Raw genomic sequence first — 17,845 nt, 5'->3', positions numbered from 1 at the left:
GATAACGATAGAACGAAATTTACACGTAGCAAAACTTACAATACGAGTACGTAGCGTAAACACAACAATTTACGTCGTCATTCTCGTAACGGTAGTATGCCAAAGTTCTAAGTCCCAAGTTTCAAAATTGCTTAAAAATCGTAACCACTTTATCGTTGTAACATCAAAATTTAACTATACCTAAATAAATAAACACAGTTTATGTAGTAGAAAGTAATTTATATTTCCGTTTTTGTCATTAGGCAAAATGCAGTCGTAACACATAATTATCTAAATATTTGACCATNGAGAAGTACCCTAATACACTAATTACCAAATTTCTAATCAAGACAAGTTACTGCCACTACTATATTATTAGTAACCGATCTTCCTTCCATTCCCATTTATTTGACTCGGGAATTTCTACACCAGTAACTTGCGTACTAACAACATTGAGTCAAACAAAACATGAAAACAGCCAGTTGCGCGAGCGACCCCGTACGGAGTGTGCGTGTGGGTTAAAAATTATTAATCTGTGTTCAACTTTCGTGACGTGCTTACACTGTGGTTAGAAAAAAGTTTTTATTACACTGGTGAGTTTTTTATTAATATTTTTAATTGTTCGTTATAATAATCGGATGGAATAAAACCAATAACTTTGCTAAGATTAGTAATAACTTTCTCATAATAAATGTTTTGAGGGTAGAATGTGTTGTTTATTGTTTAGTGACAACTATTAATTAGAATTTAAGTAGTATTTTGTTTTGTTAGCGGATAGAAATGATTACATTACTGCTAGATGCAAGACAACTTGTTTCTTAATGATTAGGTACCTACTAATAACTTAATAATACTTATTAAGATAAAAATGGAACGTTTGCATTTTCCTTCCAAAGCTAAAAAAAATATATTTTAATGAGTAAATATTCTGTTATGTAGTCTGTAGTTATAATTATTCTGTTATGAGTACATAGTAATAAATTTAACGTAACTAAAACTAAATTTTATTAGGTAAATTAGCATAACATTTATATTATTGTTACAACTTCAAGATTATCATCTGTCGCTAAGGAACTATAGAATAGAAACTTAAATAAACCTTTAAAGTTTGAATGGAATCAGTCAAAGAAAGGGGAGATCGTAAGTTCATTCGACCCCAAGGTCGTCAGTCCGTCACGCCGCATGAGCAACCCGGCCCAAGACGCGGGTCCTACAGAAAAAACTTTAAAACACTGCTACAAACGTCTTATTAATATGTAACTTAGGTACATGAACTTACAATTTTATTTATGTGAAAGAATCATACAGGGTGTAGTATCAATAATAGGAATTTCTCATAAGATGAATGTAGCGTTCGATAGATTTCTATCACTTAGGTACTATTAATTTATTAAAGGAGATACAAATACAGATTTTTACTCTACCATTATTAATATACCGTATTTTCAAACTTTCCCCTATTTTACATTCGAAGATAGACCTACATTTATTTTATATGCTCCAAGAAATGCATAGGAAATGTATGTAGTTTCTAATAATAGATAAGGTAACAAATAGCTTTGTGTTGGCAGACAATACCCTCCACATTACATAAACCGGCGATAACTGATCCTGCAATAATTAGAACGGCAAACACCGACATCATTAACGCTATTAAAATTAGAAAACAGAAGCTATCATCTTAGAAAAGTAAATAGTCAATTATAGAGTTAAATAAACTAAAGACGCAATGGTTTAATTACACAAATAATGATCTATCTCGACTAAATATTTGAATGTTTTATGATATTGACCTTTTTTAATCATTCAAAACACCCTGTATTGATAAAACCATGCACTCATTTGTACCTCAACCATTACCTCAACGAACACCCAATATTTTAGATAATTTTAGAACTCTACAATCACGCTGTAAATATAGTCACAGACCCCAAAAAAAATTACAGTCTTTCAGAATACATTAGTCTTTCAAACTTTTCTCAAAAAAACTTTGCCTAGTATTTAAAATATAAACAAAGCAATTTGAAGAAAAACTTTAAGAATACATACTAAGATTAACTACGTCATTAATTCCTAATAATATCTGCAAAATTCTATGTAGAGTCACACAAAAAAAGCAATAATACAGAAACTATATAGTATCCTACAAGGTAGAGTCAAGCAAACAGTTCTAATTGTACGCAAAAACAAGCAAAAACAGAAGGTTCCATAGCACGTGCTAGGCAGCGTGTTGCCCACCTGTCATCAACTTTTTTTGTCCCAAATTTTGGAGCACTCATTCGAGATAATTCCCCTATAAAAAGACCGTTATTTTGACAAAAAAAACCTTGAAAACTACTTCCGTGCGATGCTCAAAGCTTTTTATGAACTTTAGTACATACGTACTACGACTACTTAAAAGTTCATAAAAAGTTCATATAGACAAAACTAAAAAGAGCGGCAAATTAAGTATTCAATTTGCCGCTCTTTTTAGTTTTGTCTATGTACTTTAATAAGTCTTAATTAATTATGTACATGAATATGCTTTATCATTTGTTATATTCACGAAATGCTTAATATTTCGCACAGTATTTTCGACAGTAGAGTTTACAGGTTATCGCGTCAGCCAGACCTAATGGCAAGGCGAACACTTGTGCTAAAAGTTAAATTAACTAAGTGTTTAATTAGTTTACAGATAATATTATCAGCAAATAAGATTTTTATTATTGATCAGAGCATAGCCACAAGCCACAAAAACAATTTACATAAATTAACCTGACTAGGAATCAAACGTGTGACCCGCGATTCAAAGCAATTCAGCGTCGGTGACACTACGCCATCGGGACTTGTTTTTTCTCAAAGATTGAAATAGGACTTAGGACTACCTACTTTGAATTAGTTTTAAAATCCAAGTAGACCGTAAACGAGGTTCATAATTAAAGTTAGGTTATCAATGTAGCACATGATAGAGTATTAATACTGTGACCTACCCGCAAACCGAGCAATAACGGTCAGATTTACGATGTGCATTCAATTATTCTCCGTTCCTATTTCGAATTCTGAAATTATTACGTCATTAGCATACAATGACCACAGATTTGTATCTTTCTTCACATTTTAAAGTCAAATGTGTTATGGCCGGCGAATGGAATTAAATTTTCAATTTACTTTCTATGTCCCCTTACATTCATCTATTACCAATTCAGTATTTACTTATTACATCCTTGCACACTTCCTTTATTAATGTTTTATCTACCAGCTAGTTTTGTTTACGTATGCGCCTGTTGTTCGTTGTCTAGGCAAGTTCTTACGCCCGTATTCACAAACAATGCTTGCCAGCAAATCGAACGCACGCTGTTCAATAGAGCTCTGTGATTGGTTCGTGTGTCACCCTGTGCATCCACGCGCACTGTGAGACCTCATAGTAAAGTTTGTGAATACGGGCGTTAGACTGCATCTACACTTACTTAAGTATCTCCTTCTTAATGTGTGAAAAAGATCTCTATAAATCCTATGGCTATTCAGGTGATAAGTAGGTAAGTAGCTGCCTAATTAATTTAAGTCAATCACCATGATTTCTTTTTTTTGGGATTTCCAATCAAAAATAGTAGATTTGTCAAATCGCGCTTTAAACTAGGTTGTAAAGTGAATGCTCTGTTATCCAGTATTTATCAATCTCGCCTTGGATGTAAAGTTACTGTTTATATTATCACAAAGGTTAAAGTTTCAATCCCCATATGGCGGCCTCTGATTGCAAGTAGAGCACGTCAATCTTTACACTGTAGGATCTTATTGAGTGATATTAGAGTCGATGAAGTGATAATAGAGTCGAATTTACAACAAAATTGTATAGGCTGATGTGCGGCCAGTTAAACAAAGATGCTGGCATAAGTAGTAATGACAAAATTATCACGTACACCTAACAATTAGACAATTGGCAACCTAACATGTTGTTTGCAAGTTCTTATTAAATGATCTGACCTAGTTCGCTAACTTGGGTTTTGCTGTGAAACATACAATGACGTAGAGTGGGTGACATAAGTAGAAGGATGAATTTCATAAATGCATGATGCGACGGTGAAGTGACACTACCTCCTAACTGCATTTATCTTTTTGGTTTTCAGGAGATAGAAAAATAATTACTTGCGCATATAGCAGCTATTTCCACACACTCACACAGGTTAGCAATATCAGTTTGAAGAAAGATTTCGAATGGAAAAAGTCCACGCGAAATAAAATTTTAAGCCTATTGTATTAAGAAAATCGATTTTTTCAGGAATGTTAGTTAGGAGGTAGGTATTTTACTTCGCGGATGGATGATGAAGATCCTTTAGTTTATACAATTAACTACTAAATCATACCAGATAGTTGACATACTTATACAATTTTTTTAAGTTACCGATCATTTTCTAGTGCCACTTTCAGTAGGTAAATAGTCAGACTCTACCTAAGATGACGTCATGATGATACCCTCATTCCTAAANGAAGTGACAATAAGTACCTACCTCCTAACTGCATTTTTATCTTTTTGGTTTTCAGGAGATAGAAAAATATACGTAAATATTACTTTCGCATATAGCAGCTATTTCCACACACTCACACAGGTTAGAAAAATATCAGTTTGAAGAAAGATTTCGAATGGAAAAATTCTTCACGAAATTATAAGCCTATTGTATTAAGAAAATCGATTTTTTCAGGAATGTTAGTTAGGAGGAATTTTAACTTCGCCATCGGATGGATGATGAAGATCCTTTAGTTTATACCACTACTAAATCATACCAGATAGTTGACATACTTATACATTTTTTTTAAGTTACCGATAATTTCTAGTGCCACTTTCAGTAGGTAAATAGTCAGACTCTACCTAAAATTACGCCATGATGATACCACCCTTATACTCCTTTATCATAATAACCGCTAAATTAAATACCTATAAAGCTATCCATGTTTTACCTCTACTACACTCTGTAAATAAACGTGGGAATAAAACTTACCGGGAGTAAATATTTGCCTCTGATTAGATATTCGCAGACGCGAGCCTGTCGAGAGCTTTTTAGCACATTTTTAGTTTCCATCGACGCGTTGTTAATCTGCTTCTAGATTCAGACTCCTTACGACAAACCCACGTCAAGCGAACCGTGAATACCTGGAGATAACAAGGTCAAAATGACGTCCTAAAAAAAAATCGAATTGAAGAGCTTATATCAAGTTACCTAATATTGTTACGTAGGTACGAGGACTTTATGGAGGGAATCGATGCTCATTTTTTTCGGAAATCGTCCTATTTTCTTCTGAACTTTTATGGGGTCCAATGGCTGTCCTTGTTTTTGCAGGGAACAACAGCCAGCGAGGTATAATAGGACCCACGTCCGGTCCTAATACTAGTCCTATTATAAGTCCCGTTTTTGACCTGCAGTCAGTTACCAACATTCTGCGTCAGAATATCTAATTATTCTCATCATAAATCGGAATCAAAAGGACGATCAATTGGATAGCAATTCAGCCTTAGTTCTAACTCTTCTATACTAGAAAGCTTGTTCCTGGATACTACCCTTCGATCTACTTGTAGAGATGAGAGAGACTGTCGAATGCAAGATATAGTATAGCGCTTATCTGCAGGGCTATGGTTTTTTTTTAAATTTAATCGCTATGAAGACCATTTTCCCTTACAGTCATAGCTGATGCATTCGAAGCCCAATCAAAAAGAGATTCTTGTAAAACGCTGACGTAAGACGCAGACGGCTCGGCGCGCGCGCTCAAGTGTTGTATTTTGGTTGCTTTACGAAAAACAGATCCACCCTGGACTGGAATACACAGATTGAATTTGTACAAAAAAATGCACATTTTGATAACTTACGTTTGCTTCATGCAGTAGATAGGTACAGATGGATGGTTAACTCTGTAAATAGTCTAAAAATTTTAATTTCATTTTGGAACGGTTTCCATGAAGTATGTAGGTATGTGGTTTCCATGCAGTATGTATGTGGTTTCCATGAAGTATGTATGTGGTTTCCATGAAGTATGATAAGCTCTAGTATGATAAGTAGCTGGATCTACCTGGCTACACAGGAGTTGAAGCGGTGAGAACGAGATATTATAATAGTCCCGTTTAATGTCCATGAATGAAATAAAGTAGGTTACCTACGCATAAAACTCCACACGTTTTGTTATGATATCGGAATGAGTCATATAAAACCGCATCATTGTATTACCTTAGCATTACACGTTACGAAGTAAACAAACAAAATTTCCTTCTACGTCATTTATTTCGCTAAGAAACCGGCGAACTTGTGTAGAACACACCTGCAGACATGAATCAGTTTGAAAGTCAGTCGAAATTCGCGTTACCACCACCTACTCCGATTTCTGAGTCAGCTCAAAAAAAAATACCGCAAAGGCGCGGACAGGACATTCATTTTCCGAAATGCATCATCGTGACACATCGAATTATCTATGAAGTTTCTCGATATGACAAGAGGACAGTCTAACCATGAGGATTCACTTGGCTTTAAAGAATATAGTAGGTACCTATATCTACTTTTAAATATCGAAGAGGAACAACCTGGATGCGGGCAGCGCAGGACCGGTCATTATGGAAATTTTAGGGGGAGGAACATTTTTGACAATTCCAGCTGTGGACGTCATTTGGCTGAAACGAATAAACTTAATCAATATTTTGTAGCAAAATTTCTTATTGGAACCCATATTATTTATTTATGTTGTTTATTTATTTAAAATCTTTATTGCACACATAAATAAATAATGATACAACANACGTCATTCATTTCGCTAAGAAACAGGCGAACTTGTGTAGAACTCACCTGCAGACATGAATCAGTTTGAAAGTCAGTCGAAATTCGCGTTACCTCCACCTACTCCAATTTCTGAGTCAGCTCAAAAAAAATTACCGCTAAGGCACGGACGACGGCACCAACGGCACGTTGATTTTCCGAAATGCATCATCGTGACACATCGAATTATCTATGACTTCTCGATATGACAAGAGGACAGTCAACTTTGAGGATTCGCTTGGGTTTAAAGAATATAAGTACCCAATGACATACTATAAACATCTAAGTAAGTAGGTACCTACAATGGGTACCTATCTACTTTTAAAATTATTGAAGAGGAAGAACCTGGATGCGAGCAGCGCAAAACCGGTCGTTATGGAATGTTAAGGGGGATGAAATTTTTGGACAATTCCAGCTGTGGACGTCATTTGGCTGAAACGAACGAACTTCATCAATATTTTTTAGCAAAATTTCTTATTGGAACCCATATTATTTATTTATTTAAAATCTTTATTGGACACATAATAAGTAGTGATAACAAAAGGCGAGCTTAATGTTATGTTAATTGGTTGGTCCATCTTTGGCGACGAGTCATCCATTTGAGTGGGTTCGAACGGATTACAAAAAGTGATCGGCTACATCGCCATCCAATAAAAAAATTACAGCTCAGTCAATCAATGTCGAATGGTAATGTATCAGTCCATTCATAAAACCATTTCGACGTCAAATCGTGAATCATTTGAAAATTCAGGCAGTAGGAAGAGATTATCAGTATTTTGGTTGATGAATTACGTAACTCTATCATAGTCATCATAGCCAAACATGAAATAAAAGTACCTACCTACCTATTTAATACTTCCCCGCATGTTTACTTAATATTATTTCAAACAACTTTTTACCCATCTTCTTCTTTGTCCTAGCCTTTTCCCATTATTTGGGTTCGGCTTTCTTCGCTCTGCGGCGCCAGGATAACTTTTTTTTCCTATAGACCCTTAAATTTTCATTATTATCTTTCAAAATAGTGAAAATAAACTAATGGGGTTCAATCATTTCTTTTTAGCTTTCCATATTCAGTTCAAAGTTCAAACCTATGGGCATCTGAAATGTGTCATGTCTCGAAGACCAATAGCGACCCCAAATAACTGTCAAATATCGCAGACGTTAATGCTCCCCTAAATATAGACGGGACTTGTTTGCTTAGTGATCGCCTGCGCAAGACACGAGGGGTTGACTTTGGGGCGAAATTATCATCACAAAAGGATCTTTTGAAAAATATCGCCGGAGAGAGAGAAGAATTCAGAAATATTTAAGTTTGTGAAGTTCATAACAAGAAATATGTTCATCAGAAATAATGTAGGATTCTAATGGTGAAAGATTTGTTTAAATCGGTCCATTAGTTTCAGATTCAATACAAACAATTTGATTGTTTTTCTCGGCCCTAAAATCAGAAAAGCTGAAAGCAGGTCACTGTATTCGCTTTCCGGTCAATTCACATGCCTCGTGCGTGCGTGTCTGTAAGTAGGTATTTGGTGAACGAACAAATGGCTCATCTCTGCATTCTATGAAGAATTTATAACATTCTTAAATTATTAAACAATCGTTTATCGGGACAGACATCTAGAAATATCTTTGATCTAACTGTTACTACCGGCAATTTTAAACATTATGAGCTCATTTTGAAGGCCAAATTATGCAACGTTTCACATCCTTAGAACGTGAACGATAGTAGATAGAAAGCTGGCAAACATAGATCCTCCATTGGGCTCTGGTAAATTTGAGAGAGTCGTTGTCCTGCAGTACATCCTACCTACTTAAATATGACCTGATGATGATGAAAACTAGACCACAAAGGCGTTATAAACACACATTATCTAAATATTATATCAAAGGTGACTGACTGACATAGTGCTTAGTGATCTATCAACGCACAGCCCAAACCACTGGACGGATCGGCCTGAAATTTGGCATGAAGGTAATATGTTATGACGTAGGCTAAGAAAGGATTTTACGAAACTCCACCGTAAAACGAGATCCACGCGTACGAAGTCGCGGGCGGGAGCTAGTCATAACTACAGCACAGCACCTTACACACAAGTTAAAAATAACTTAAACATAAGAGAATACTCTGAAAAAATGAAACTAGAGGTTAAAAAAACATAGATACCCGCATCTACCCTCCCGATCATGACAACGTTCACACAGCGGCAACGGCCGCGGCCCAATATCTTGATTGCCCCGCAAATAAAGCTGATATTAGCTAATTAGTGACAATCGACGCGTTAGCTGACGTCACCGATCAATTTCGATATCATAACAAACGTGAAAAGTGCCTTTGCTACTGTTAGGTGGCACTCATTTCTCGTAAGGGAATGGTTTTCTGATTGGACAGCTATGAGCCTATGGGAATTGGGCGTTAGTCGGTAAGGTTTTGACTTTTGATATCCGTCTTTTCTGCTTGGTTAAAAGATTTTTGAGTCTTCATTCTAAATGTCTTATCAAAGGTTCAAAGGAATGTAAAATCGATTTTAACCTACGGTTCGACTACTATCCCATCGGTGTGGGTGCGAAAATAATCATCATTTTTCGCATAGGTATTATATGTGACGTTCACGTTTTGACCAGCAAAACTTCTGGTCAGTTAGTTCTGACAACCAATAGTCTAGTACTATAGTATAGCCACCACTAGGTCTCAGCTCCTAAAGAATAGGCAAAAGTCGCTGCGATTGAGAAAATAGGTCTTCTGCTTGGTTGTGTTGTGGCTGTTCAGAACAGAACCATTGAATACTTAGTAGTTACAACGCTTTTTAGTTTGTTGATCCATACTAATTCAAGTGCGTAAGCGTCTTACGTCCGTGACGTCACTGCCCGAATAAGTCCTGAGGACGAAGATGGTCTATCAGTTGGAGATGATGACGTATGTTGGCCATTTACTTTTACTTATCTAGTGGGGCATTGACGGCCATTAAGTGATTGTTTACAGTCCTAATGTAAGTATGTACTCTAGTCACTTACGAATATATTTTCCTGTTTCAAGCTAACTTTTTCAGCGACTAAAAATCTTTGAAACACACTACTGATTTAGGGTAGAGAAGTTTTGACCAAATAAATAGGTATTAGGTACTCTCTGACCATATTGTAATTTGTAAAGATGGACTGAATGTTTTGATGTAAAAATAATTTTGCATGCGATATTTATAGACGTACGTGCTTTGTTTTCATGTAAAAATATTTTTGCATGCGTTAAGTATTTATAGACGCAAGTGCTTCTGGTTTTCCTTTTTCAGCACTCACTTCCTAAGTATACGAGTATACCTAGAACTCCATAACTCTCCAAACGATTGTAAGAATTGTGATCTGGGGGCACGGCAGTGCCCCCACCAAGTCGAGCAAAAAAGCGGCACGGCCGTACCATCCTTTTCTCGAAGCAATTCAGGCCATTTTCGACTGCCTGTAACTTCGTTGTGGATAAAACTAGAAGGCTGAATTTTCATTAGCTATGCAGGCATTGTAAAGACACGGTATATTTAAAATTTCATTCAATTTGAACCAGTAGTTTAGGAATTATAACGGGTCAAAGTTACTTAATTTTGTCACTCACTGACTCACTGACTCACTGACTCACCGATCATCAAAATTCTAAGGCACTTCTAGCAGACCTAGAAGCTTCAAATTTGGAATATAAGTAGTGTTTGGTGTATGAATCAAGGAAAAACTAAAATATTTGGGGGCACGGTAGTGCAACCGCCAAGTCTAGCAAAATTTTTCAATTTCGGTCCAGTTTTCTAGATACATAACNTAGACTCTCAAATAAATTAATTTTTGCTCCCAAGGAATACCATCACTACCATCCTAATCACCTACTTACAGCTGCTACACACAATACTTTCTTTCCCATCAAGCGATGCTTGTCACCTATCCATTACATTTTCACGTCCTATTGTTAGCAAATTGTATAACTACCTTCTGATAGTTAATTTTCTTGCCTATAATTGAATTGTCTACGGATATCAGCACTCTTCTATCTCTATTGTCCATCTTAACACAACAAAAATGTGTGAAGTAGGCTCACTACATTCGTCATTGTGAAAAGTAGGGGCTTTTTTCTCCATTCTTCGGTCAGTTGTTGTGAAAAGTAGGGTAGGTAATCAGTGAAGACGACTCCCAAATGGATTTTATGGACATCCAGCGGCTTTTACCACACCTATCTATGTTCTAATTCGATCATATACTTAGATTTGATTATTTTTTTAAAAGAGTTTTAAGTAGGTTTTAGAAGGTCGTGTTCAAAGGTTCGAAGTAAAACTCACTAGTTATTAATCCTTTGATTATTATTTGAACCTACTGCTTATTTTGTACCTGCACTGTGGCTTATCTAGATATCGCTGGTGCTTTATTGCCGGTAGTTTATAAAGCTGCTGCAGTTATTTACCGCTGTTGACACTGTATCGTAAATATCACCGTATCAACTTTATTATTAAATCATTCGTACTACTACAAGTTTCGAGGTGGTGGAAATAGTGGCATTGCACGAAGATGGACTGACTGAGTTTTAGCAATCTGATTCTTCAGCATCACTTATCAAAGTGCAAAAAGCTACTTCTTCTTTTTCTCCCGTATGGCAATATGCTTTTCCACGTTTGCCAATCTAACTTCGAGGAACTTCTTAACTGCGATTCAGCTGCATTTTGTTGGTCACTGGTGTCTCTATTGTCCTATATCCCGAAACGTCATCATCATCGTCATGAGATCTTTTATTCCCCACTGCAGGAAGAGGCACCTTTTCCTATCCAATTCACCAGAAGCAAATGGAGAATTTGGCTCTACACTCTCCACGCTGCGCGCTGGCAAGCCTGGCAACACGGGTTGGGGAATTAAATAAGCATTGGACATTTTACACTACGCCTCTAGTCACAAACTAAGCAAAACTTTACTGTAGGTACTAAATGGTGAGGTATACCTTTTAATCCCCGAAGATATAACCTACATCTTTTTGGTATTATATTATTGCGCAGGGTTTCCCAAACTGTGGGTCGCGAGCGAATATTGAGTTGGCCCTGCCTGCCTGTAGAACGACACACCACCCTACCGATCCAACCACTGGGCAGTGGGCGAAATTTCCTATAGGTGGGTCCCGCCGAGTTTGGGAACTTGTATTAGATGAGTCGTCGTAGCCCAGACAACTTTGGGAACCACTGTTATAGAGCATTTATTTACAATTAAATTAAGTTTCTCCATTTTCCACCAGCACATCATAAAAACCACTTAACATGATGTGAAGACGTCTCTCGTTAGATGGTAATCGCCATTTTTTCCGAACGCAGTTTCTCTAGAAAGTCGCCAATAAATTGATATTCATTGCCGCTCGCGATTTATTGAACTTGCTATGCGATTGCTTTTAAATGACGCTGTTTTCTTGACAACTTCCTATTACGGATAATTTCACTAAGAATAGTTAACCTGTTAAATCACTTTTCTATGGAAAACCTTTCTTGTTAGCCTATCTCTACATTTATGTTCTAAACTAAACTTATACCTAATTGGTCAAGTTAAACTGTAAATTATGATAGTAGAAAGATCGCGAAAATGTTCTTTTGACCAAATATTGTTGCCGATTCAAATCGGAAAGATTTTTGCTACGATGAAAATGATTTCTTTTAACTCTATGTCCTAATGACTACTGTTTGACCATCATCTATACCTCTCGTCGTTACTACATGCCTAGTACCTACCCCTTTTAATTAAGTATCCCACGAGGTTTTAACAACTTCCCCAATTAAATAAATTGGAAGGAAGAAAACAAAAAACCTCAATTGAAAACTCATTCAGCGATGTGCACATTTAATAAGGATGCGTACAGTCGTTTAGCTCATTAACGGTTTATTATGCGCTGTTTGTATTCAATATCGGTCGCTGCGAGGGACGATGGGTGAGCGAATCGCGATACAATCACGTTAGATAACCTCCCTTTTCAAAGGCGCAGTTAGCAAAATCGAAAGTTGACATTGCGCGGAATAGAGTTGCAGCTCCTAAATTTTTGCGTCACGAGTTGCGACGCTATGAAACTCTTCTTCAAACTACGGGAATAGNTTATTAGCACTTACCCATCTCTATACGGGAATAGTGAAGTTAAAGTAGACAAAAAATATCGATAGAATTTTATGTATAACAAAAATATTATGTTTTAAAAATTATTCATTTCTTCAAAAAAAACTTATTTATTGTAGGTACAATGTTGGAAGCTTTGGCAAAGTGTTAAAAACCCAATAAGTGCCTACTTAATACTACTTATCTTCCAAAAACATAAGTCAATATTTGTGACGATAATGTACGGGCAAACATTCATCATCAATCTCGAGAGTTCTTAAATGATTGTCAAGTTTAAAAATAATTTAGATAAAAAATTCAAGCTGATGAAATTGAATGACCGTNTTTCCCAAAAATCACCATTTTCGACTTAACTCCGTTTTCACTGGGGGTACAGAATTATGGAAAAAATCTAAGTTGGTACTTACTGTAAGACCTTACTGTGATAATTAATATTCTATGCACCGTTTTAAAAGCTCGTCACACTATACTTGCATTGGCCGGACGTGTTCCCAGTTAGATCAATTTGACAAATCCAAGGCACCTGACTTGCGTAACGGTAATCCGTTAGCAGTAAGTTAAAATGTATTTAGGGTTACTAACTATATCGATGATGTTTGTAGTTTCGGTTAGAGTGATAATAATTTAGAAAGTTACTTAACCTTACGCGTATATTTACTCTTAGGATGGAAATAGATGCTTTGATATTTGACTACAGTAACAGTGTCAATTATTAACGTGAAGGTTCTGTGGAACTCTTATGTTGAGAACAGAAAATTATGAAAGTAAGACCTCTTTTTTAGAGATTATGTCGTACCTATATTATTAGTGTTGTACCTACTTCATAGTTCGTTGTGGATAAGGTTGGTAGTATGATGCTCTATCTATATGTACCTAATTACCTATAGAAGATGCAAAAAGTAAGCTACATACCAGAAAATCCAATAAACTGATGCTCGATTAGACTGACTACGTATTTAGTTACGCTTTGATCATAATAAACTGCCAGCCCTACATTTCACGAACCGATAATTACAACGTCCATAATCGCGCTCATATTGTTCACATGGTCCGCATGCGCGCCCATGCGTGCACCATGCATCACCGTGCATGCAAATCCATGCTAATGCACCGGCCACCGGCATCCCGACACGCGCTATTTCAACCTCCGGGGACAGATCGCAGAAGATGACGCAAAAAACTGAATCAGAGAAAACAAACAACCTTTTTGCCTTGTTTGAACAGGATACGGTAATTTGCTCGGTCGTCGAGTCGTAAACCTTTTGGAGTTCATTTTCATTTTCCATTTATTTTTTGGGATACAAAAGTACCTATTAAGACCAATGGAAATTCACGTGAATTTGTACGTACCTACTTCATCATTTAACCAGGGATTCAAGGATTAACGATTAAAAATACCACTCAAATCGGTTCTGAAGAGAAAAATAGTACCTACTTATTCAAATCCCCTGCCTGTTAGTAACAACACTTTTATTACTTATTTCTTTAATCTCTGAATCACTTGCATCGAATACAACATGAGTAATAAAGTGCCTGTTTGTAATCATCTGACTAAGAACACGTGCTCCAACAAAAATGTAACCCTACCCTTTCACTTTGTTACAGGCCGCCACGACGAGTCATTTCATCGTCAAGAAACAAGGAGCACAAAGCAACCCAATGGCCAGCTAACTCAACGCGAATTAAAAAGAAAAATGTCAAGAAAATGTTCCAAATTCAAAAAGAACTAGTGAAGTGGTAACTTTATCGATAGTGTTGATTTGAGTTATCAAAAATGGATGAGTGTAATTCGAGTTTAGTGCAGGTTGTGCAAAATGTGACGTTCTACCCTCGTGAGGCGACGGTGCTGGCAGCGATATGTGCCAGCATATTCAGTGTGGTCGGGGTTGTTGGTAAGTTATTATTTAAAATCTTCTTGATTAAAAATGTAAATTTGTTGTATGTGATATATTTTACCGCTCATTTTTACAATTTTACCGATGAATATGAATACTAGGACCGGGAGGTGTCTGGTTACGTCCCACAGCAAATACAGATTAGTTTACTAAAGCGTTTGTTTACGCATATTGTGTTTATGTTTACTGTATCGTATCGAGCCGCTCGTTGATAGGCTTACTGTGCCACTATTCGAGGGAAGCGATGAAACGATGTTTACATTAGTGACGTTTCGATGAAACGAAGCATCATAACAGCAGTATCGGATGGAATTTTGCTCTCTTTAGAAGTATGCGTAAATACACTGCTCAAGTAGCGTACTAGTACTACTCAATCATACTCAATCAACAATACTTTAACTTAGGTCTACTTTAACAAAGTAAATACATTTATGAATACTTTGTACCTACACCATAATATTTAATGTTAAGTAAATTCTCTCTACTAGATCTTTCTATATCGCGAGCTTTAGCTTGTTAGAAGAATTGGTCAGCAAAACAGGATCACATACCATTATAGTCACGTCCCAACTCCCTAAGTTTACGTTGACTTATGTAAACATTTGAGTTTGGTTGTATGTATTTAGAAAGCATCCAATAATCGTTTTTAACACTATCGCGTGCCTCGTTAAGTGGATGTCGTAATCCTCGTAATCCGTAATTCTTCAAAATTGTTCTAGTATTTTGTTCCTCTCTCTGTCCCTTTCGAATGTTAATATAATAAAAGAGTCGGATTCGGATAGAGCAGATGTATCGAATTCGAATCTTTAGTAATAGACACGCTCCAGTGACACGTTAGGAACAGCTGGGTAAACAAACATTATCCATGACATGGACTATGTGCAGCGGTTTACGTCGAAAAAGTTTTGTTTTCTAGAAAAAGTTATATTAATCTTCTGCTCAGTGACAGGCGATGATATAATGTCACGAACTTACGATTAAAATAATAATTTATTGTTTCTTCGTTCGTTGATCTTAGGTATTTTTGCGATTATAATTTTGGTAGGTAATGAAGTAACCGCGTGACTTTATCTGAATCGTAATACAGGAGCTAATTAATACAATAATTAAACAAATATCGCTTCTTAACATGTAAAATCGTAATAATTTTGGCTTAAATCATGATGACAATATTCCCACCACAACAATACTTTAATTAATAATAAACACACGTTCGTTTTCTGTTAACTTCAGTGGAGGCAATTAATCTAGCACATACAGATGTTGCTGAGCCAAATATACCTATTTAAGAAACAAAAAATGTAGGTAGCACTATTGTTGTTGTAGGTCGAATGTAGATCACATGTGTTTGTCTGTGACTCTACATAATAATACCGACTTCTTTAAATTTAAATACTACTTAGTATCCTAGTAGGTATGTTTGAATTCAAAAATGTTATTATGAAGAGGTGAAGGAAGCTCGCTTCCACCTTCAGTCATCATCACTTTCCATCAGGTGAGATGCAGGCCAAGAGCTTCCTCGTTGGAGATAAAAAAATCCTAAGAGTAGGCTCACACCGTTGATTTTTCGTCGGCCGATAGTTTAGTCGGGCTGTTGATCAGTATGGGCATGTATGGGAGTGCGCACACTACGCCGATTCGATTTGGCCGATTCTTCATACAATTTGAAATCGGGCACAACTATCGGCCAACTAAAAATCAACGGTGTGCGCCTACTCTAATACTTACATAACTTACACTACCTTTGGCTTTGAGTTATAAAGTATCTGATTTCTTTATGCAATAAATTGGCTCCCCACAGCATAGTGCCAAAGTTTTACGAGCAAACAAATAATGAATCAAGCATGGCCTATTAATTTCGAGGCCATCAAAGATGTTTGTTGTGTGTTAATTTCATTGCTTATGTAGAGGGGATATAAAAGTGTTTATTGCTAATCGGGGGTGATGCCCTTTGTATAAAGAGCCCTTTCAGGCTGGCCCTTGGGGTATTAATGCTGCGTGTCTTGGAATTAAGGGCAATTCTTCGGGTTTTATGGACCTGGGGTATTTATAATCCTGTTACAGCATCAATTCTGGATAGGAGGAAAATTGTCTTAAAGGAAGGAATCTCATTATCGAGAAGAAACGTCTAGCTGAATCTTAAAATACGTAGTTTGTTTGATCTGCTCTCATTCCAAATCCAATATGTCGCCAGTTTTATTGGTTTCAGGATTCCCTATTAGCTCAGTTCTTGGTAACATAATAAACAAACCATGAGGCTAATACTCGTGCACGCGCCAGCAACTCGTAGACAAACATGCATAAACCCCGTAAACGATGCACTAATTGCAACAACGTAACCATAGACCAAAAATAAAAGCCCACACACAACTGTAAAATTCGGCTAGTCTTTAAGAATCACCACAAATAAAGCTTTGAAAGAAGATGACTTTTCAAAAATAGTCACGTAGATGAGTAATAAACGATCACAAGATAAGTAGTTAGGTACCTACATAATTTAAAAAATCCTAGATCCCACAGTTAGAAGAGCGAGTACATATTTACGATTGCTCTATGTAGGTGGTAGACCCCGAATCTCCATAATATTATTATGATTTAGGATAAAGTTGATTAAATCTTGAGTCTTAAAAATTAAAATGAAGTATTTTTTTACCTAGAAAGTGCTAACGAAATTGGAATAAGGTGACGCTGAGAAGAACGAGTAGCTAGGGCTTGGCAACCCTTAGATTTAGAGACCTTACAAACCAATAAGTTGGTGGTTATGATGAGATTATCTGACTTTTTCTTGCTGTGATGTTAGTATACCAACCCCATACAACATGGCGGCTAACGACGGCATCACGTGTGCCTCCATCGAAGCAATTAATCGCGCTATGGGAGTCGTGTAAACAAAGTGTTTTGGTAAACAACACGGCCAATCGTCGTATCATTTAGCGCAGTGACCAATTAAGTTCGTTTATTTATTAAAAACTGTCTGGAAGCTCTGCGAACGCAATGACGACTCGCTTTTATGTTGCAAAATAAATGCAAATTGCAATGTGATGGTAGACACATTAATTTAAGTGGTTTGTTTACATGCGTGCGGGCTTTATCAAT

The 17,845-nt window shown here is 36.5% G+C and overlaps 1 protein-coding gene across 2 annotated transcripts in view; it reads left to right on the top strand.

Moving 5' to 3' along the window:
* The first annotated feature begins 384 nt into the window (after positions 1-384).
* The window catches only part of Tre1 (Trapped in endoderm 1), a 33,798-nt gene continuing 16,337 nt past the window's right edge, over positions 385-17,845 (top strand). The window contains exons 1-2 of one of the 2 annotated variants that reach the window (XM_028301744.1): positions 385-572; positions 14,460-14,746. In XM_028301744.1, coding sequence (XP_028157545.1) covers positions 14,629-14,746 — 118 coding nt within the window. In that variant the 5' untranslated portion in view covers positions 385-572; positions 14,460-14,628. The remainder of the gene's footprint in view (positions 573-14,459; positions 14,747-17,845) is intronic. The other variant, XM_028301752.1, reaches the window with a different exon arrangement.

This window comes from Ostrinia furnacalis, unplaced genomic scaffold (assembly GCF_004193835.3).
Source record: "Ostrinia furnacalis isolate ACB-3 unplaced genomic scaffold, ASM419383v2 OfSCF0076, whole genome shotgun sequence".
Taxonomy (NCBI): Eukaryota; Metazoa; Arthropoda; class Insecta; order Lepidoptera; family Crambidae; genus Ostrinia; species Ostrinia furnacalis.
This window is presented reverse-complemented; position numbering and strand designations above follow the sequence as displayed.